The sequence below is a fragment of the Bicyclus anynana genome, chromosome 16 (assembly GCF_947172395.1).
Source record: "Bicyclus anynana chromosome 16, ilBicAnyn1.1, whole genome shotgun sequence".
In the NCBI taxonomy this organism is placed as follows: Eukaryota; Metazoa; Arthropoda; class Insecta; order Lepidoptera; family Nymphalidae; genus Bicyclus; species Bicyclus anynana.
In genome coordinates this window covers 16,067,826-16,090,831 of record NC_069098.1, presented here as the reverse complement: position 1 = coordinate 16,090,831, position 23,006 = coordinate 16,067,826, and the positions used below count along the sequence as shown (strand labels likewise).

Below are 23,006 nucleotides of genomic sequence, written 5' to 3'. Positions count from 1 at the left end.
GCGCTGTGATAACTGTATTACTTTATTTACGTTTGTTGTTTTATCGCGACGAAAGAGTTCGCAATTCGGTCGACAATGTATCGCTCTCGCCACGACATGTGTCTGCACATATCAGGAGCGCCGATCGAATTGCAGCTTTCATAAATTGACAAAGGTCTGGCCGTGACGGGCGCGTCGCTTCATTCTATAGAATATTCTATAATGTTTTTCAGGTAGCATGGGTACGGTGACGGATTCACTCTTGCCGCGATTCATGATAACAGTACGTAGGTATTATGAACGTCATAAGGCAACTGTCACCGTGCCCATGCTATCTGAAAATCACTTCAGAGTAAGATCACAGAGTGATCTGACATTTACTTATTTTCACAAAGCTGAAACCTTGGCTTTTCACTAGAATAGTAGCCTTAGAAAGAGCCGTCATAGCCCAGTGGTTAAGACGCCTTCGATTCGCAGGGTGTAAATTCAAATACAGTCCGGAGCATGTACGTCCAACTTTTCAATTGTGTGCATTTTAAAAAATTAAATATCACGTGTCTCAAACGGTGAAGGAATAACATCGTGAGGAAACCTGCACACCAGAGATTTTTTCATTCTCTGCGTGTGTGACGTCTGCCAATCCGCATTGGGTCAGCGTGGTGGACTATTGGCCTAGCCCCTTCCATTCTGAGAAGAGACTCGTGCTCAACGGTGAGCCGAATATGACGGCGATACAGAGCCAGCCAGCTCCAACAACACGCAGATATTCAAAGCACAGTCAAGAGGCGCTACTGAAAACCTAAGATTTCATCTTTGTGAAAATATTAAGTCAGATCACTCTAAGATATAGTTCAAGATCCCGTCTTGAACTATATCTTAAGCGTCTATATGTTAGACGTAAGGAATACAATATAAACTCATCTGTTATTTATTTGGGATAAGAAATAAATAATAGAAAATATTCGCATTGACGCATTGCAAATGGGTTGCCCAGTAATATTACGGCCAGACACATTTTTCATACAAAATCTAGGAAACCTTGAACTAGATCAAACTAATATAAGGATACAGTAAAATAAAACATAAAATAAGCTTTCATTTGACATATTAGACGACTAAATATAAATATTAATTTAAATAAATAATAAAATTAACTGTTTATATTTAGTAACCCCAGTTGCAGTGTGAAAGCAGGTAACCTGTACGTTTTCAATTCTGTTGGATATTCTGCTAACTACTGTACGATTTTAATCTACTTCCTAAATGTGTCAATGTGAATATTTTCTATAATTTATTTCTCATCCAAAACAAATAACAGATGAGGGCATATATTCCTTACACCGGATCTCGCACTAGGGCGGTGCCGTGCGCCGGTCGCTCGCCTCACCTGTCGACGACGGGCGGCCGGCGGTACGCGGCGCCGGCCGCGTGCGCGTCAGCCGCGTCGGCGGCGGGCGGCGCGTCGGCCGCGGCGCCGGCGAGCGCGTCGGCGCCCTCGCCTTCGCCTTCACCGTCGATGTCGCTCACCACGTGCTCTGCAACGTTACGCACGTGAACGACTGCACTCGGTTCAACCATAATTATTTTACTTTCACTAAATTACAAGCGAACTCTCGCGACTTCATTAGCCCTTTAGACCTCTTTAATTCGGCCCTATCGCAAAATGCGTTCCATCATCCACTAACGATAAACTACCTCCCTGCCAAATTTCATCACTGTAGGTACGTCCGGCGGCGGCGGGAGTATCCCAAGATACCGCAGGTTACACCTTTATGTCCACTGGCTCGTCGGTCTAGTGTGGCGAGTACACGAGGTAGTATTCCAAAAGACTCAGCCCTTTAGCCCTAATGTTTAAAACTCGAAGTATTTTTTAGACCTCTGCGAATGGAACGCTTTTAAAAACACTCGAGTCGTGAAAAAGCCTATTTGAAGGCTTAATGTTTTGTAGTCGTAGCTTAGACTCCGGTCTTCTGATTACTAGCATTTTTATTAAAAACAATTTTTTTTTAATTTCGAAATTTGTTATTCTTGCACAGATTTCGTTTAAAATGAATATCTGGGAATCGCATAAATGGCAAAAACAGAATCTGAAGTACCTAATAATAAAAAAGACCGCTATTTTGAAATTTATAATTTCGTTCAAAATTGATATCTGGGCATTGCAAGAGTGGCGAAAAAAGATTCTGTAGTAAAAATTCAAAGTTAAATTTAATGTCCACCATTTTGGATTTATAGGTACGTAGTTATTAATCGGCTCCGCCATATTGGTTACTAGCTGACGGCGCGCGATTTCACTCGCTTGGTTCCCGTTCACGTAGGAGTACGGGAATGATATATAGCCTATAGCCTTCCTCGATAAATGGACTATCTAATACTGAAAAAAAATTGAAATCGGATCAGTAGTTGCCGAGATTAGCGGGTTCAATCAAACAAACAAATAAACAAACTCTTTAGCTTTATAGTATTAGTATAGATTCGCCATATTGTTTAAGAATGACATCACACGCACCATACATTCTCAACCATAAACGTGTATACAAAATTTCTTTACAATTAATAAACCTAAGCTTTTAAAAAGGGTCTCTTTTATCTCTTCTAACCTCTACAAGCTAGTTTTATAGTCGGGCTCGAAGTTCTGAAAACGAAGACTCGTAAATAGACGTAGACTCGAGGCTAAAGAGCTGTCTGGTCTAGCTTTCAAGTAGCCTAAAGCAAACAGAGTCCTAAAACAGGAGCTAAAAGACTCGAGTCGTCAGGAACATAAGTCGTAAGTGCGTGAGATTGTACTGTACTTCGTATCCCCCCACACCGGAAGGTGAGAGCAGTGTATGTTCGTACCGTCGTCATCCTCCTCGTCGTCGTCCTCGTCCTCGTCGTACAGCGACAGGTCGCGCGCCTCGTCCTCGGGCGCGTCGGGCGCGTCGGGCGCGTCGGGCTCGGGCGCGGGCGCGAGCGCCGGCGCGTCGGGCTCGTCGGCGGGCGGTGGCGGGCGGCGGTACAGCGCGTGCGGCGCGATGTCCTGCGGGAACACGTCCAGGTGGTGCTGGATGGTGCGCTTCACCAGCTCGTTGACGAGGTTCTGCGCCGCCACCTGCGCGCCGCCCTCGCCCCACGCGGCCAGCAGCGTGGGCCCCAGGCAGATGGCGAGGTTCCACTCGTCCATCATGTTGTGCTGCGCGTGCTCCGCCAGGTGCGCCAGGAACGCGAACAGGTAGCGCAGCACCAGCAGCTGCGGCAGCGGCAGCGCGGCCAGCGTGTCGCGCAGGCGCCGCGCGAACGCCGCGTCGTCGGGCAGCGCCGCCACGCGCAGCAGGCGCTCCTGCAGCTGCGGCGGCAGCAGCGGCGGCCGCAGCTCGCGCAGGTACAGCTTCAGCAGGCCGCACACCGAGTTGATGTCGCTGGCGTCGCGCACGCCGGCCAGCGGGTCCTGGCCGCGCTCGAACGCCGCGCGCAGCGCCGCCATCTCCACCTGCGAGCCCGACACGCGGAACACGCCCTGGTGCCGCAGCCCGTACGTGGCGATGACGCGCACGCACGCCGTCAGCACGCCCGGCAGCCGCTCGTCCAGCGGCGCCGCGAAGTGCCCGCGCCGGCCTGCGCCCGCGCGCCGCGGCGGCGACGGCGGCGCGCGCGCGCCCGCGCCCAGCCGCTCGCGCGCCGCCGCCGCCTTGCCCTCCAGCCGCGCCAGCCGCCCGGCGCACGACACGTAGCAGCGGAACTTCTGCAGGTAGTAGTCCTCCTGCGCGCGGCGCGGCGCCTCGTCCTCGTCGGCGGGCGCGCCGGCCGCCCACGCCGCGTCCGGCCCCTCCATCTGCCGCACCAGCTCCGCCTCGGCCGCGTCCAGCGTCTTGGCGGCCTCGCGGCACTCGGCGCGCAGCGCGCGCGCGCTCGCCTCCAGCTGCGCGAGGCGCTGGCGCAGGTCGCGCGCGTGCGCCTCGCCGGCGGCGTCCTCGGGCGGCGCCGCGTCGCCCAGCAGCTCGGCCAGCGCGCGGTCCTGCTCGGCCGGCGGCTCGCCCGCGTACGGCAGCGGGCGCGGCGGCGCGAAGGCGGCCGGGTGCGCCGCCACGAGCCGCTGCCGGTCGGCCAGCGCGTCCAGCGCGTCGGCGGCGGCCAGCAGCGCGGCGGCGGCAGCGCGGCCGGCGTCGGCGCAGGCGCCCTCGGCCGCGCCCGCGCCGCGCACCGCGCGCCCCACCACCGCCTCGAAGCCGACCTCGGTGCACAGCATGACGTCGGCCACGTCGTCCAGGTAGTAGCGCTGCAGCGTGGCGTTGGCCGCCTCCAGGCCGAGCGCGTAGTCGGCGCGCGCGCGCAGCGCCCGGGCGCGCGCCTCGCCGTGGCGCGCGCGGCGCTTGTCCAGCTCCTTGTCCAGCGCCTTGAGCTTCTTGGGGCGCGGCGGGTCGGCGGCGGCGAGCGCCTCGCGCGCCTGGTGCGCGCTGCGCAGCTTGCCGGCGGCCTGGCGCCAGTCGGCCGCGTGCGCCGCGTGCGCCTTGGCCAGCGCGGCGGCGTCGGCCAGCGCGGCGGCCAGCTCGTCGTGGCGCTCGAGCAGCACGTCGCGGCAGCGGCGGTGCAGGCGCAGCACGTCGTCGGCGGCGCGCTGCAGGCGCGCGGCCAGCGGGCCGGCGTACAGGTCGGCGAGCGCGGCGTGGTCGCGGGCCAGCGCGCGCGCGTGGTCGAGCGCGGCGGCCCAGGCGGCGCGCGCGGCGCAGGGCGCGGGCTCGCGGCGCGGGTCGCGGCGCGCGGCGGCGGCGCGGGCCAGCTTGTCGAGCGCGCGCGCGTAGTCGTGCTCGACGTCGGCGCGGCGCCGGCAGTAGTCCGACAGCTCGGCCGCCACGCCCGCCGCCGCCTCGGCGCGCGCCTCCAGCACGCGCGACTGCTCCGCCAGCTGCGCGCGGATGTCTGCCGGGACATATTCACGTCAGTATCTACTGACTACCCGATAATTATGTTTTTTAAATGAAAAATTTTATCAAAATTTAGTTTTGATTAAAAATCCCACAAAAAATATATTGTATTGAGATAACACACGATGGTCTCATCATAACATGACAAAATCTTTTAATTTTTTCCAATCCCTTGAAAATATATTACTGCATTAAGTTCGGGGTGCTACAGGACAAGCCGCACAGCGCAGCGAGCAACCTGTTTACCAACAAACCGTTGCTAGGCAACCAGTCACTATGCTATACTTAGTTTTGTTTTCATCGAGCACATTTTGACATTTATAAATTCGTTTATAATAAAAACTGTTTTATATATTGTATCAAATAAGTAGTAAGACAAAAGAAAAATCACGAAGTGTCTGTTTGTACATGCACTACTACAACAAACCAAATTGTCCTTGTGATGAGGTATGTCATAGGTATGTCTACAAGTTGTCCCTAGGGACTGTGGACAACATGTAAGCAGCCGGCGCATACTTTGACACTCGCCAATTGCATGGAGTCCATTGATTGTTGATCAACAATCAATTATTTGGCTAAACACAGTGCTGCTAACACGTAACACTAATTTACGGAAAATGTGCGAATATGCTGCTTTTAAAAAAACTCTATCTATCTATATAGATAGATAGATAAATCTACACTTAAGATGAAGGATTTGCATTTCTTTATTATAAATTTAAATAAATTCGAAAGTTATGGACCAATTTGAAAAATTATTTCACCAATAGAAAGCTACATTATCAGGGAGTAGAATGGGCTACATTTTATCCCCGTATTCCCACGGGAATGGCAACACGCGAGCTCTGCTAGTAGTTGATACACGGACCGTGACCTACCCCAACTACGGACACAAAGGTTACCAACAAGTTAAGGCTGTATGGAATTTTCGTCGGAACAACGGTCAGTGCTTTACCTAGCTCACTTTAGTGAAGCTAAGTAAATATGCATTTTCAAAATACAAAAAGCCGGCGAGTTCGACTCGGACTAGTCTGTTGTTACGGCCCGCAGCGCCCCCGGTCAGTGTCGGTCGACGCCCGCGGGCCCGGCGACTGGCCGCTCGTGCGGAACTCGTCCTCGCCCTACATGAGTGTCAGCCGTACTGGTACGTCGGCTGTGTATGCGTACCGGGGAACGCATCACCGAGCTCGGCCGAGCCCCAGTCGCGGCGCGGCTGCACTATGCAGTGGAACATGGCGGGCCGTGGGGCGCCGCCGGGCGACTGACGCGAGAGACGCGCAGCCTCCCCTACACCGCCGGCGATCGAATCTCCGAGACCCGATCGCTACTCGTCACTCGTGCGTGAGCGATCGGGTCCCGGACGTCTAAAAGACTCGATCATGCGTGACCCGACTGGTGACCCGCCGGCGCTGCAAATAATCTACTTAACCCGACTTACGAATGGTAGGATAAATCACATTCGTTATTGGAACAAATATCAAGTAGGTAACCCGTGATGTTCTTAAGAGTTAGTTCGAAGTATTTGAAATACATTTTCGTTCTTTTGTTAAATTTTTAACAATGTTAATGAAATACAAAATGTAATGCAAAACACTATAAAAATTTCCTTTCCCCGCTGCAGGACATTTGAGTGCCCAAGCAACCGGTGGTCAGGGCAGTGTGAGGAACCTCCTCACAATACGTGCTTACTTAAAAATCACTGCTTTCTGTATTCGACCCTTACCAGCAGTTGAGCGATAGCTTCTTAATGCCAATGTCGAAGCTATTCGCTATAAGAGCATTGACTGAAATTACTATCGGAACAATAGAATCAACAAACGGTAATCTCGTAAGCAATGTCCTACTATTTTGACACTTTTACGAGTGTAAAAATTACGTACTTTTTGTTTAATTTTTACCTATTACTATTTATATTCGTGATAATATTATATGATATAGTTAGCTAATAATTTAATTTATACTTAATTAAGTTAGTTTTTAATTTACTGTACTTGTATATTATGTATTTTGTACTGTAGTCGTAAGCACATCGGAGAGGACACAAGACCTCGCCTGACCATCAACGCTTCATGCTGAGGTGCTGAGGTTCAGGCGACTTTGGTCCTTGTTTGTCCTTAATATTGTATGTGAGCAAATAAAAGTGCCGTCATTCAAAAAGTTTATTTTTTTTATACATTAGTGTAACAATTACCTGGCTCTTAATATCGAATCGCAATTCGTAAGTGCAATAATTCCCAAATCTTTACTTTCATTTGTATTGAGGCAGACATGTCACTCTGTCTCTCTGTCGATCAAAAACTATACCTATATTATCGACCCGTGACCCGAATGATCGAATCATTATGACCAAGCGAATGGGTCGCGATCAACGTCATTCGAAACGATGGTCGACAGGTCTCCGCGCAGCCTCCGGCCGCCGGCCGCCGCCCGCCCCCCGCCCGCGCCCCGCCGCACTAACGACCCGCTCCCGGACCACTTCCCGAACGAGATACTCGTTAACTACATCTCGCACTCGTTGTCGTTCCGTTCACCCACATCGTTCGAGCTAGTCGCCGCGCACGGAATCTCTCGTCACGAATGGTTCGGTACAACAGTTTGTTCTCATCAATGTAAAACTTGTTTACGCGAATGCGTTACGTGAAGTAAATCGCTTTGGTCGATTCAATACTACTCCCTTAGCTATGCCTCTGAAGTTGTGACTGGAGAGACAGAGCTAAGGAAGTTTTATTTCAATAATACAATAATTTGGGTATAAAATTGATGTCTGTGATTTCAAAACACGTGATTATTATTTTCTTAAAATGCACATAAGTGATAAGTTGGAGTTACATGCCCTGGACTGGATTCGAAAGCAGAGGTTATATTCATTGGACTACACTCTGGGCACGGAACCCTAAAAAATTCAAGTACGGGCGTGGGGAGGTCATCTGTATAGGTAGGCGCGGGTGCAGCTCGGGAGCAGATGCGCGACGTGGCGCGGGCGGGGGGAGGTGCAGCGGTGGGGGCGGGGGCGGGGGCGGCGTCATTACAATAATTGATGGGGCTCGCGCGCCGAGTGCACGCCGCACGCCGCACGCCGCACGCCGCACGCCGCACGCCGCACGCCGCACGCCGCACGCCGCACGCCTGCGAGCTGTGGCGTCGCCTGCCGCTGCGCTGCGGAAGCGTGCACTGACTACCTGGCGGAATGACTTGTCGGCAGGATTACTCACTGATCCAGTAGCTTCGGAGCTTCAGTTTGAGCAGTCTACTTATTGAATTACTAAAAACTATCTAAGTATTTTGAAATAACAATGAAATAAAAATTAGAGAAATATATTGTGACAGACGAACACGCGAGTGATCATAAGAGGGTAACGACTAAAATCAACACCACACGGGCTTGGCACATATCATAAAAAATTAAGTTTATAAAACCCGACTATGTAAAAAGAATGAAACAAGAAAATATTTAATAAAAATTTTAATAAAAAAAATACAACCGACTTCAAAACCTAAAAACGTACCCACTAAACTAAAAAGTGAAAAATAACATCATAATATGTTCTACCTGCTAATCAGTATGAAGGCGGTGCTAAGCCGGTGATGTATTAATTCAAGCCATGTGAGAATATCTTATAGATTTAGATTTTGCAGACAGTGTTGTTTCATGTGGTCCTGTCAGAAATGGCTTAAATTAAGACAACACCGGCTTAGCACCGCCTTCATACTGATTAGCAGGTAGAACATATTATGATGTTATTTTTCACTTTTTAGTTTAGTGGGTACGTTTTTAGGTTTTGAAGTCGGTTGTATTTTTTTTATTAAAATTTTTATTATTTTTCCATTTTTAGTGTAAAATTTCATCTCAAACGAATACATCAGACCCCTAATGACAGTCACAACCCATCTTGGTACAAAATTCTCAGCAATACAAATTAATCAAGCCCAAGCACAAGGTAGCTACCGTAAAACGTTAAGGAGTTCCATTAAAAGACCTTGGTCTTCATCATTAGACCCTTAATAACAGACACAACTCATCTAGGTAGAAAGTTCTCAGCAATACGAATTAATCAAGGCCAAACTCAAGGTAGTTACTGTAAACTCTTAAGGAGTTCCCTTAATTGTCCTTGGTCTTCATCACCAAACCCCTAAATGACAGTCACAACCTATATGTATGTGGAAAGGTCTCATTAATACAAATTAATCAAGCCCAAACACAAGGTAACTGCTGTAAATCGCCGAGGAGTTCCGTCGTCTGTTTTATGGCTCCATCATCAGATCTATTTTAAACCTTCATGAAATTGTAGTGCTTATAAAAGTACTAAATGGAAAAGTATACGAACACACTAGACACCCATATAATTTTCGAAAGTTCCCCTCAATTTCTCCAGGATTCCATCATCAGATCTTGACATGATAGCAATGGGATAAAATGGGGACTATATCGTTTCAAACAAAAAAAGAATTTTTGAAATCGGTCCAGGCGTCTTTGAGTAATCGGTGTACATACATAAAAAAAAAAAAAAAAATACCGACCGAATTGAGAACCTCCTCCTTTTTGAAGTCGGTTAAAAATGAATAGAAATGCATTCAAAAATGGCCACGGCAGAGCCGTGGTGGCGCCCCAGTCGCACCACTGTACCGATTATTGCTAAAACAATGACCCAGAGATTACCCCATACATATACACAACTTCACAAACTTTACCTCTTCACAATAATACTAGCGCTACGGTCGAGCTTCGTTATGACTTATACCCTACCCCTATCCTACTGCCACCCTACACCTACCCTACCCTATACTACCCCTACCTCTATCCAACCCAATTTCTACCCTACCCCTACCCTATGTCCGAGTCCTGGTTCTAACTTCCTACCAATTTTCGGCCAAATCGGTTTATTCGTTCTAGAGTTGATCCACTACGTAATTTTTTTCTAATACTTACATTTTTAAACTTTTGATATCTTTCGAATGGAATGCCCGAATTGATTAATTTAAAAAGTTAAATAAAGGTATCGAGTTATATAAAGGTATTGAATCTGAAGTATTTTATTTTGATATTAGCGGACGCCCGCGACTTCGTCCGCGTCACAAATCTCGCGGGAACCATGGAAATTTTCGGGATGAAAAGTAGCCTATGTGTTATTTCAGAGTATTATCTTCGTTTCAAATTTCAGTCAAATCGTTACATACAAACACATAATACATGGGAATACATTTGTTCTATTTCGTGCGAATGAGGGCTAATGGTTAAAGGTTAGTTAACCTTAGTTTTATTCTCATTAGCTTCCTGTGCGATAGCTGTACTGTGTGAGGGAGTCTTTACCATGCTTTCTATATCTTTTGTGTATTCAGAGTATAAATAAATAATCAGCAAAACGCAAGCTCCACATATTCCCCAGTGCAGTGTTCCGAGCCGACATCGCTGGTGCGCGCGGGGCGAGGGCGCCGCCCGACATGCTCGCACTTCGCGCCACCAACACGTCGTGCGCCGACCGCTCACACACACGGTTCCTTCCGGTCAGCTCCCTCGTGGGAACACTCGGCCCACTCTGTCACGCGATTGTTGTTTGTTTTTTTCGACTACCGTACGAGGACGTCAAAACACGGGACACGCACAGTCTAGGGTTCCGTAGATTAAATTAGCATTTTAAACTCTTATTTAATGCATGAAAATTCCAAAAACGGTACCTCACACCATGGGACAGACAATAAATAAAAATTTTAATAAAAAAAATTCAACCGACTTCCAACTCAAAAAATAACTTTAACTAAAAAGCAAAAAATAACATCCTACCTATGTGCTACCTTCTGATCAGTTTGAAGGCGGTGCCAAGCCAGTGATGTTTTAATTAAATACGTTTAAACTACAAAATTTCTGTGGTTATTCCAGAAACAGCTTTAATTAAAACACGACACTGGCTTGGCACCGCCAACAAAAACATACATACATACAGCCGAACGTAGAACCTCCTCCTTTTTGGAAGTCGGTTAAAAATCATTCTCACTTATCATATAGGGAAGGAAAACCAAAAAAAAATATTTTAAAATGTACTTTTTACCACTTTATAGACGTAATAATTAATTTATCACGTCTATAAACATGCTCAGAGTACAGCTACGTTTTTAAGGTTGGTCGACTATAACTCTTTTAACGGCAACTGCTACTTAGCTGTTATATTTTTCCTTCTAATTTTATTGTATGTATATAACCTACTTCTGCGAATTTTTTCAAGTATCCATCAATAACCGTTTAGCTGGTAGAGGGGGTAGAGCACTTGACGCAACCCTTGACCCTAAGTTGATAACTAGTGATACAAGACCCCACATATCTTTCAAAGACGTATCATAAAATTATTATTATGTAAAGGTATATTATGTGATTCTAGTAGTAATAGTCTCTGCGGTAAACCGCGGACAGACGGTCAAACATGGCGAAACTGTAAAGTTTCTTTGTGGATTACGGAACCCGTGTAGGAACTTAGTTGTTTGTCAGCCAAGACAATCACTGAAACGAAATTATAACTATGTACCTACATATGGGTACTCAGAAGGACTAAGAGGTGCACCACGAGACGCGACACATCTCGAGACAAGAGACAGTCAATTAACGTCGAACAATAGTCGGAAATATCGCTCTCTTTCATTGCGTTGGGAACTCAGACCAATTCCGACCCACTCTGCCAAAACTATATGACCACGATTTAACATACCGTGTTTGTACAAACTGCGTTTATAGAATCGATGTTTCAGTGTGTTAAAATTACACATGTGTGTATTACGATTACAATTTATAGTTGTGTGTTGTGTTGTGTAAAGACACAAGATTATTGGTGTTCTATATTTTCGACGAGTTTACTTCGTCCCCCTCAAAACGACAGACAATCTTGTTGGTAAAAGGAAATGCCCATTCCCGGCCCAGGCCTACACTAACCACTCGGCAATTTAGTGATATTAAATAAAATCTTGATACTCCTCTCAGTAACTAAGTAAGTAAGTACTACTCTAAGTAATAATGACATAATTACCTTATCAAAAAATGTTTGCTACAACATTTTACGACATTTTTAATTCATCTTTAATTTGTCCACAACGGGGACAAGCTAAGATCGTTTACCATACAGCCGGAGTATTACGATCTTTTTTGAAGACTTATTATGGATTTGTTTGTTCGTTTTTTTTGTTAAGCTTGTTAGTGACAGAAAAAAATAATACAAAAATAATACAGCTACAACAAATACAGCTTTAAATGTTTTTCATTTTGCCCTAGGAGAGTGATAAAAAGTAAACATTATAGAAATTGAATGATAAAAATCAATACTTTTACTAAGGCAATTATTTAACCAGATCCTTATTTATACATCATATTATCATCTCCATACACTTTTATATGGAGGTATATCTGGGTTCCCCGGCTTGTATGGGCCGGGGGGCATTCCCCTTTGAGCGTGACACAAGTCCAGAGGCAATTGGTCTGAGGTTGGGAACAATAAGCTCGCACTCGGACAACTCGGCTGCTCTTGGTCGACTTTTGTGTTTTCTCTTCATAGTACGTGTCGTGACGCGAGCGAGGCCTACTGTTCTTGATAAAAAACTGATGTTTGTTTTTTTCAAAATCGACTTTACGTTTAAATGATTAAAAGTGTCCAAATATGCATGTAAATAACGAAAATCCCATCAAAAAAGGATCAACAACAAACGGGTGACGCAATGGCGCCCCGTCGTGTATGTATATCGTGTACTCCAGCCCTCCGCCCTCCGCCCTCCGCTCGACGCATTACAATAATGAATAAACAATGAATGAATTATATTGTAAGTACAGTGTCGGCGAGCTACAGCTCGCACGCGAGTACTTGCGGCTGGCCGACGTATCGTGTGCTGTGTGCTGTGGTGGAGTCAGGGACTGGCAAGTGGCAACGTTCAAGTTCACTCGCCGGTCGTCGGGCTCAGTCGAGTGGTCGAATGTTCTCACAGTCACCAGTGCTACCAACACTGAGCAGCGAGCGGCCGAACGCATCGTCATTCGTCACCGGGCGAAAATGTGATCAATCTCATCGTGTAGGAAATTACTTCCGGTCGGCTATGTGTAGTCACAGTCAAGGCGAAACTTTATGATCACTAATAAACAAATATGATTGTTTGAAACCGAAATACAACACCTTGGATAAATTGGGCATAGATACTTTTTATTCCGGAAAACCGAAAACGTATCAATCGATGTATTTATTTGCAGACACCTGTGTAGATATAAACAATGATAGGTAATAACATACACATGGTATATGTATGAATTCCCGTGGGATTTGTGAAAACAAAATCGCAGGCATCAACTTAATGAATTATAAAACATTTTGTTTTTTTTTTGTAATTTGAAAACAAACATTCCTAACCAAATAGCAAAGAGGTGTTCTCTACTGAATGGCGTGTACAAAGTATTTAACTAGGTATGCACCGTAGTAAGTGGAAAATTCCTTCTCAAATTCAGAATCCTCAGGGTGGGCAGTGCATTGCTGCACGTATAAAGCGCACGCCGCTGCCTCTATTAGCTCATGGATCGTCAGAGTAGTGTTTGAGCCCACACAACCCGTCAGCCCGTTCGGCCAAAGACTATCTGCAGGCCGCCGGTCGCGCCGCCGCCCGCCGCCGGCGCCGGCTATATATAGCGCGCTGAGTCACCGGCACCGGCGGGCGGCGGCTCATGTGTGCAGCTTCGCTTTACGCACGCTACACTTGCAGAGTAAGTTGAGAGGTCGTCCGCTTACTTTCACAAGTTCGAGCCGCCGGTGAGGATGGTCTGGAAGACGAGCTGGCGCGGCGCGCGACGCACACAACACGTGAGCTAGCTACTGGCGCCGCGCGCCGACACGATGGATATTAATCAATAGTAATATAAAAAAGCTGAAGAGTTTGTTCGTTTGTTTGAACGCGCTAATCTCTGCTACTACTGGTCAGATTTGAAAAATTATTTCAGTGTTAGATAGCCCATTTATCGAAGAAGGCTATAACTATATAGTATCCCCGTATTCCCACAGGAACGGGAATGACGCGGGTGAAATCGCGCGGCGTCAGCTAGCAATTAATATAATCGCTAATCATTTAGCGCGCACAATGGCACCGATGAGCCGCGGCCAATCCAAGGACTGCTCGTCTCTATGATGTTGCCAATGAGTGTATTATGCAAATCGCAAGTTATTATCGACTCAGTGTGATGAATGATCGAGTAAGACAGTAACAATCGATCATGCACAGTGTTACACTTCTAGTCGCTAACTGAGTTGCGGACTTCTAATTATGAAAGCCACTTCGGTTCAGGATATCATACTCTATCTCTCTCTGACTAGAAGTTACGAGACCTCGAGTCTAAAAACTAAAAAACAAAATTTGTTTATTACAGCCATTGTTAAAATGTAATAGTACATTATGATATAAGTGCGGTAAGTTGAAAATTACAACCGAGGCGATATTGCAGCTCGAGCCAAAGGCGAGAGCTATGTAAAGAAGTAGTGGCTGTAATTATCAAAGCGCACGTATGTCATACGACGTTTTATAACACATTTGCGAGGAAACACACTTTGAACACACTTTCTGAAAACGAATTTGCCTGTTTTCCTTACGATGACATTTTGATACGCTTGTAATTTTTGCACAGATAACGAAATGCGCACACCAGCGTTTGTTTTTTAGACAAATGCACCAAAAAAAGTCAGTATTACTAATAAAAGTAAATTATACAGATAATGGTTGACATTTATTGTCAAAATTATTAACTAAAGCCGATTAAATCATGAACTTTTAGGATTTAAAGCCAGTTCTTTCCCGTGGTTGTTTCAGAAACGGCTTTAATGAATACGTCACTGGCTTACTTCTAGTCATACTAATATTACTTAAGGGTATTTTTTAAATTAAAATATAAGTAATCTCTGGCTCTATTAAAGTCTAAACTGATTTTGAAAATCCTTGTAAGTACCTACTGTTAAAAAACCCCGTTATATTATGTTAGTGTCATAAGTTATGAGAATACGAGGGTAAAATAACCTCGTATTCTCACGGAAACGTGAACTACGCGAATTAGACTGAGATTTGGCTGATGGGAGGCTTCGGCCGTGGCTAGTTACCACCCTACCGGCAAACAGACCGCCAAACGGTTTAGCGTTGCGGTACGATGCCGTGTAGAAAAGTGGTGTGGAATTTCATACTCCTCCTAAAAAGTTAGCCCGCTTCCATTTCTGATTGCATCATTGTATTGAGATTGCATCATTGTATTGATAGGGTAGGGGTAGGGGGTTGGGTAGGGGTAGGGTAGGGGTAGAGTTGGGTAGGGGTAGAGTTGGGTAGGGGTAGTTGAAAGTTTACATCGAGTTTCACGCGGACGAAGTCGCGGGCGTCCGCTAGTATTAGTATGGATTTAACAAAACGTAACATAAGTTTTGATGAATGGGTTATGTTATAAAATAATTTGCACAAGTTTTCCTGTAATCTACCTATAAGTATATATTTAATTATAAAATATATTTGGGATTATCTTATCTTAACTAGCTATTTCAATTGATATGTCACACAATGCAGTTTACATTTAAGTTTTTAATCTTGCCACCCAAAAGTGAACTTAATATTCAAAAATTTCGGAGTTCTGAATTTTTCGGAAATCTTCAAGTAGTAAGCTAACTTCTGTATTTTTTCAAAATTTTAGGTTTAGTGGTTTCGGAAAAAAAAGGGGCAGGGATGGTCATTTTCGTCGTTTAATTTACTCTTTTTTTACTCCTTTTGAAATTAAAAAAAATATACATATATTAAAATCGGACTACGCAATAAAAAGTTGCACGTGTTCATACATAAAAAAATATACATGTTGAATTGTCAACCTTCTCTTTGTTTTCGTTAGTTAAAAATAAAATTTTGATATAATATTTATAATTAAGTACTTGGGTCATACAACGTACGAAAGTTTTAGCGTACTGTTTTGTGCTCAAAATTGTTTCAATTTGTTATGCGGGCTACAGACCTGCAATTTTAACTACAATTAAAAAAAATCTCTAGTGAGAACTGTGGGTACTAGGTAGGTAATAAGTAGAGTTTTCAGTTTTGCCTACACACACACGGACGTTTTAAGTGTAATACACTCGAACTGTTCACTTAGATCGTCCGTGTGTATATTGTCGGTATGTAGTCCGCATTGGACTCCCTTCGAGCGCTGACTACAGTCGCTGGTAGCGAGCAGAGATCTGATAGAAACAGCACGTATACTTATCTACTTGGCGCGAAAATGAACGTAATTCCTATAACCGATTACGGAGAGTGTTGTAACTTCTGAACAAGTGCATTGGCTCTTACGTCCCAGTACCTAGCGCGTGCCGTTGTAGGCACAAATGTTTATTATCTTTCATTCAAGTGCGAAGTGTTTCTCTCTCGACACTACAGTCTGCACCTACAGTTAGATGTACGTCGGCGACATTCGCTTCTGTACTTTGGAGTACAACTTTTCACGCCTCGTTATTAACATTTCTACGATAGCCGCTCCAGCGAAAGTAACGCTGCCTCCGACGAGAGTCACCCGATAGTGACGAACTTGTAATATCGCAGTCCAACGCGACAAACAAAGAGCGACATTTTGGTCGTTTGTATTCCTCTCGTCTCGACATAATTATGTCGTGGTGTGTATCAGGCCTACTGGATCATCACTATAATTATTCATGACCATTTCAATACAAATCTTATTCTACAAGTTTCTGATGAGTTGAGCATTGGCCCGGTGATGCTGTTGATATTACGTCCTTTATTAAATTGAATAGAATTAATGATTTCAAATAGCTAAAACCGAGCTCCGAAGTCCAAGTCCAATTAGGCTTAGTGTACAAGCACTTATGAAACGTCAGGTTATGTTATGAGATAATTAAAGTCGAAAACTTAAAATTGAAGTTGGGAGGGTTCCAAACGCGCGCCAGGGCCCCAGCCCCGGCTCGCCGCTCAGCTCGCCGCCGCGCGCCGGAAGCGGGCGCCGAGTCGTGAGTCGCCGCATCATTTATTCATTGCGTACCCTCATTACCGCGCGAGGAGGAAACGCTTTGCGCGACGGAAATATTAAATTTGCCCTAACGCCTGCGCGGCGAGCGGTGAGCGGCGCCGCACACAGCACCCGCAGGCGGGCGGCGAGCAGTACGGAGATTTGTTGTTCGTCTCTGATACCTTATCGGTTTTAGTATGGAATCACGAATGGTTCATTCACTCTAAAGTACCGCTTCAGACCTACTAGCGCTCAGCGGGAAATATATAATGTAGGTATCACGTACCACGCTACAGACGCAGTTTATGCGATTGCCCAACTCTACATAAACGGAACTGTTATTTAATGCCTGAGAAATTATTTTTGTATAACTCTTTTGACCCTTTACAATCCACTCTCTAAAATGTTTCCGAACTGAAACTTGAACTACATGACATGTCACAAAGGTACGAAGCACCTCGCGCGGTCTAATCATTCCTACCAAGTACCTACGTGTACCTACGTGTACCTACGTGCTAAAACATTAGTCGAGCGCGGCTGTTCGCTTTCCTTACTACACTACACAAAAAAAAGAATAACTGGAATCGGTGTTTGGCTTGCGGGAGCGGTGGGGCGGTGGGGCGGCGGGAACAGACGGCGGACATCTGCGCGGGCGCGCCGGGGCGGGGGACGGGGGGCGGGAAACGGAGCGGTGCACACAACTAGGCCACGACTCGCCGACATTTACAACTATACGAGTTTTCTGGACATTTTACTACAAAGGAAACTTACGGAAAAAGTTCATCTGACAGACACACATGCGAACACAAACACCTATACAATATGATACAAAATATGTATTCCTCCCACACACGACGTAGGTACTTAAATACTAATATAAAACTAGCCAAGTGTGAGTCGGGCTCGAGCACGAAGGGTTTCGTACCATTGTTTACGGAAAAAATATTTATATTTTTATTCTGTTTTTAAAAAATATATACCTTTTTGAAGTTCAAAAAGGTATATATTTTTTTACATATGTTCGCGAATAACGTCGTCGTTTATGAACCGATTCTGATGTTCTTCTTTTGTTGGAAAGAAGATATTGCAAGAGTGGTGATGATAAGGAAACCAGAATCTGATCTCTGATGAAATCCGCGACCCTGAAAGAAAATGGAAATCGGCGACCCCAAAAAAAATGGGAAATAGGCAATTTAGGGACTTGGATTTTTTTTGCTATATGGGGACAATATGTGGTGCTGAAGAGGGAACTGAACCTCATGACCATAACTAGTGATGTGCACTTTATAAATGATTATTGAATGAAGATTTTCCCAGTTTAGTTAATTTTTCTTACTAGTGCATACCCTGATCGACAACCTTATGCACGCCACTGACCATAACAAATTTAACATGGAGCAATAATCTTTATTGAATTGAAGTAATTACAAATAAGTATGTCCTATGAGTTGTGAGATAGGAAGCAGCCAGAATGCTGCAGTGCAAGCGTTATCTCTCGCATGGGCACGGTGAAGCAGAGGGCGTTGGACCAGGACGTCGCCTGCCGAGTGCCGTCACATCTGAGTGTGTTATCAAACTGTTACACCATTGCCGTAGTTTCCTTATGTGCTACCCCATGCACATATTCATTTGTTACTGCAATTTAAACTAAATAATCCAGAATGGCGGTGCCAAGCCAGTGATGTTTCAATTCAAGCCGTTTAAATTACGTAATTTCTGTAGTTCTTTCAGAAACGGCTTTAATTAAAACACTGGATTGGCACCGCCTTCAAACTGATCAGAAGGTAGTACATAGGTAAGATGTTATTTTTTGTTTTTTAGTTTAGGTTATTTTTGAGTTGGAAGTCGGTTGAATTTTTTTTATTAAAATTTTTATTTTTTCATTTTTAGTGTTAGCATACCTACGGAGTGTGAACAAAAATTGATAAGCAATTAGCTGAAACGTTATTTTTTTATGATAAGTACCTAAATGCTACAACCCCAATTTTGAGAATACTACCTTAACTCATTTACAAAATTTCACTCCCCTTTTATATCCACTCGTATATATACTTTTATATCCTTCGTCTTCATCACTAGACCCTTAATACAGTGACAACCCATCTAGGTGGAAAGTTCTCATCAATACTAATTTATCAAGTCCAAACACAAGGTAGCTACTGTGAACCGTCGAGGAGTTCCCTTCACTGTCCTTCGTCTTCATCACCAGACCCCTAATACAATCACAAACCATCTAGGTGGAATGTTCTCATCAATACAAATTTATCAAGTCCAAATACAAGGTAGATACTGTGAACCGCCGAGGAGTTCTCTTCACTGGCCTTCGTCTTCATCACCAGACCCTTAATACAGTCACAACCCATCTAGGTGGAAAGATCTCATCAATACAAATTTCTCAAGTCCAAACACAAGGTAGCTACTGTGAACCGTCAAGGAGTACTCTTCACTCGCCTTCGGCTCCATCATCAGACCAACTCCAGACCTTCATAAAATTGTAGTGGTTTAAAATACCTTATGGAAACACTAACAAACGCACTAGCCATCTCTACAATTTTCGAAAGTTTCCCTCGATTTCTCCAGGATGCCATCATCAGATCCTGACATGAAAAAAATGGGACCACCCTGGAATTAAACCCTTCAAAACAAAAAAAGAATTTTCAAAATCGGCTTAGAAATGACGGAATTATCGCTGGGCATACATATAAAAAAAAAAAAAAAAAATACATAGAGCCGAACGTAGAACCTCCTCCTTTTTGGAAGTCGGTAAAAAATGTGTCTTATTTCACCAATTTCAATATTGTAATGTATCTCATTACACACTTGTGCCATAATGTAATGTAAAACACATGGTTATTATCATCCTATACGAACAGTACTTTTTAAATCTTAGCCAAAGAGTTTTCATATCAGAAGTGCTCAACATTTAATTTAATGAATGAAAATAATTTAAATTGACTACACTTACAAGTATATCATAATGTAAGTAGTATAATGAAGACAAATTTTTCTCTTACATTAATTGAGATTTAATGTTTGAAAACTGAGAAATAAAAAAACATTTTTAATGTTATTTAATCATCATCTCTCATTGTGATAATATAATAATAATGAATGTGAGTCTGTATGGTTGTTATGTATGTATGTTAACTCTCTTTAGGACTAAAGTGCCTATTCAATTACATCACATATTTATACAGTTAGGTTGTATATTGAATTTCCCCATTCTCCCCCATTCCAAACACCCAATCTGAATTATGTTCCAAGGTATTGGAATGGTTATCTTCATAGTAAAGAGTGTATTGACCGACCCTCGCCAGTGGAGTGCCAATGGCTAGAGATTCACTAGTAGCTGCTGCATGCAAGCAGTCCGTGTGCCCCTCAACAATGAAGGTTTCATCTTTATCTATTTAGTCAACGTCTGCCACATCATTGTACATGTGGGAGTGAACTCCTCATCAGGGCAATAGTTCAGTGAAGAGATGCGTCAATCACTTGCCAGTGCAGCCTGTGTTCAATGTTAGAACTTCTTCCTTCATCTTGAGTCTTAACTGTTGCCATGAGTAGGACTCATACAGTGGCACGCACTTCACACATACAATGCATTGCCTACCCTGAGGACTCATTGGAAACCTGTATTGAAGAAGCAATTTTCTATTTTGTACAATTTGTACATATAATGCCTACCTATTAAAAACCCTGCACGCCCTGGACTCATATTATGGAGACACTGGTCATTGTATGATGTAACATCCTTTTTCAAAATAAATTACTCACTACTAGTTCTACTCATACAGTCGGATGAACTCAATAACTAGAATGTCAAGGAAAATACTAAAACTTTCAAGTTCATGAGGTAATGATGATATTGTTGAGATGACAATAATCAGAGATACCGAGATACTTTATATTTGAACGGAACTGAATTACAATTTAAATACATAATATATTAACCAAGGTGCAATAGCAATTTATCATCATCATTATCAGCCGATGAATGTCCACCACTGGACATAGGCGTCTTGCATGGAATTTTTAAAAAAACAAAACTGACTCGAGCCACCAGCAATCCACTTAATGTCCTTAATCCACCTTGTGGGGGATTGATCGACACTGTGCTTTCTGGTACATTCCAACACCTTTGGACAATTTATAACAATAGCATCCTCCTCCAAGTTAGAAAAGATGATTGAATTGAACTGAATTTGGAGATTGGAATGGTTCATTTATCAATCAGGACCCAGCAATGTACGAAAAATGCTTGGTCCCCATAAGCTGTTAAATATTCTAAATAGAATTAGATCTGGTAAGTTGTGTACCTTAACACGAGGATACTGCATAAAAGCCAGCAATATTGGTTACATTTAAGGTCTATCTGGAAAATAATGCTAAGATGTCACAATGAAACATCTCTTAGAGTAACAGATAACAATAATTTTTTATTGAACCCCTTCAAACAGGGAATGCTATTTGGATTAGGTATAATTAATGCTTTTTCCTTTTCCTTATTAGTGTAAAATAAACCAGGTACATTAGTGGCCAACAGTGGGCAGACCGGTGAAGCTCCTGGCGCGAACTTACTGTTGTAAGCGGGCAGCTTCCTCGTGGAGCCGAGCCGCTTCATGGGCGTGCGCGGCTCCAGGTCGCGCTCGTCCAACGCCGGCGCCTCGCCCAGCGTCGGCGTGGTGGCGCCCGAGTCAGACATTGCGTCCAACGCTGACCGACACTCAGCCGCTCATCACCTTCGTCACCTTCCCCGCACGCCCCTCGATCACTTGAGCACGCTCTCGGCTCAGCGATATCTCGTATTGTTCATAAAACGCCGCTACTGACCATTATTTTGAAATTCAAATGCGTCCGGATTGACCAAAAATAACGACCCAATCATAGATCACTTTTAGATTATCGACACATAAATATTTAACACAAACGTCACGAGCTTGCGTTCTTGTAACTTTTTATTTATAATAAATTATCGGCATCTGCAATAAATCGCAGAACATCCGAGATTATTACAATTTTATTCAAATAACTTTAAGAAAATGAAGTACACCGTTTTTGCACTTGCACTAAACATAAACCACAAACGTCAACTAAAGTCTAAAGATTTAAGTACAAAGTAAACCAAAGTCCAAACCAAACCAGACAAAACAAAAAGCTTAGAGCATTACATAGGTACCACATGACATGATTGACATGACCACAGTAAAGAAAAGCACAAAAAGCAAACAAAGCTTTCAACGCATAAGTTGGCTCTACACACAGATTTACGAGTCGGTACAAGTACGCTCTACTCGATAGACGTCGCAAAGCTCCACATTCACAGATGGATACTATACTACGTCTAGAGTGCGCGCACGATAAGTTGCGCGTGGCCAAAATCGGAACAAAAGTGCAGCCATCTTGTCGTTTATCCTTATCTATCTCTTGGCGGGTAAAAGAGTAACGCTGTTACGCTGGCAACTTATTTGCTCCGCCAGTCGCGCGCAGACTTATTTTGCTACACTAAGGCCTAGTTCGGATGTTCGGACTACATTAGCAGTTTAGTCAAGTAGCGTAAAATTTAGCTGCTAAACGAGTCTGAACACCAAAAATTTAGTCGAGTAGGTTAGTAAATAATTTAGTCGAGTCAATCCATTTTACTCTATTTTATCGAGCGAGAAGCGCCTCCCACCACGCGTCCACGCTCACTGGTTCGTGCGAACTAGGCTTAATGCCAAGGTTGGACTACTATAGTAATTTAGTCGAGTACGAACGATTTTTTAATTTACCCCCCAAAAATCGTTCGTACTCGACTAAAATACTAAACTAGTCCGAACTAGGCCTAAAGATTGGGGCGTCTGATGGGTTATGACCTTTAAGACGCGATATTCTTAAGATACTCAGACTAATTACATAAGGACTAGTATTGCACCCAAATACATGTACAAAATAGGGTACTTGAATGAATCAAATTTAATATTAACAATATTAACCGTTACCCCTCTAGCAAAGATCAAAAATCTATGATCTAACGCGTTTATAAAAACTGTTGCTATAGAATCGATGTTTCATTCAGGCATGCACCACTGCAGTGTTCTGTGGTAGTAGCTCGTTTCGTTCGCTCATTCAAGCAATTAGCAAACCAACAAACAAACTCTTCAGTT

At 44.2% G+C, this 23,006-nt stretch overlaps 1 protein-coding gene across 2 annotated transcripts in view; it reads right to left on the bottom strand.

The window, feature by feature from the left end:
• The window catches only part of LOC112055452 (rho GTPase-activating protein 4-like), a 29,456-nt gene extending 7,223 nt beyond the window's left edge, over positions 1-22,233 (bottom strand). Inside the window, exons 1-3 of one of the 2 annotated variants that reach the window (XM_052886282.1) lie at positions 21,442-22,233; positions 2,818-4,875; positions 1,367-1,514 (exon numbers count right to left, since the gene is read on the bottom strand). In XM_052886282.1, coding sequence (XP_052742242.1) covers positions 1,367-1,514; positions 2,818-4,875; positions 21,442-21,565 — 2,330 coding nt within the window. In that variant the 5' untranslated portion in view covers positions 21,566-22,233. Of the gene's footprint in view, positions 1-1,366; positions 1,515-2,817; positions 4,876-6,047; positions 7,294-21,441 lie in introns of those variants that run through there. The other variant, XM_052886283.1, reaches the window with a different exon arrangement.
• Positions 22,234-23,006: the final 773 nt, after the last annotated feature.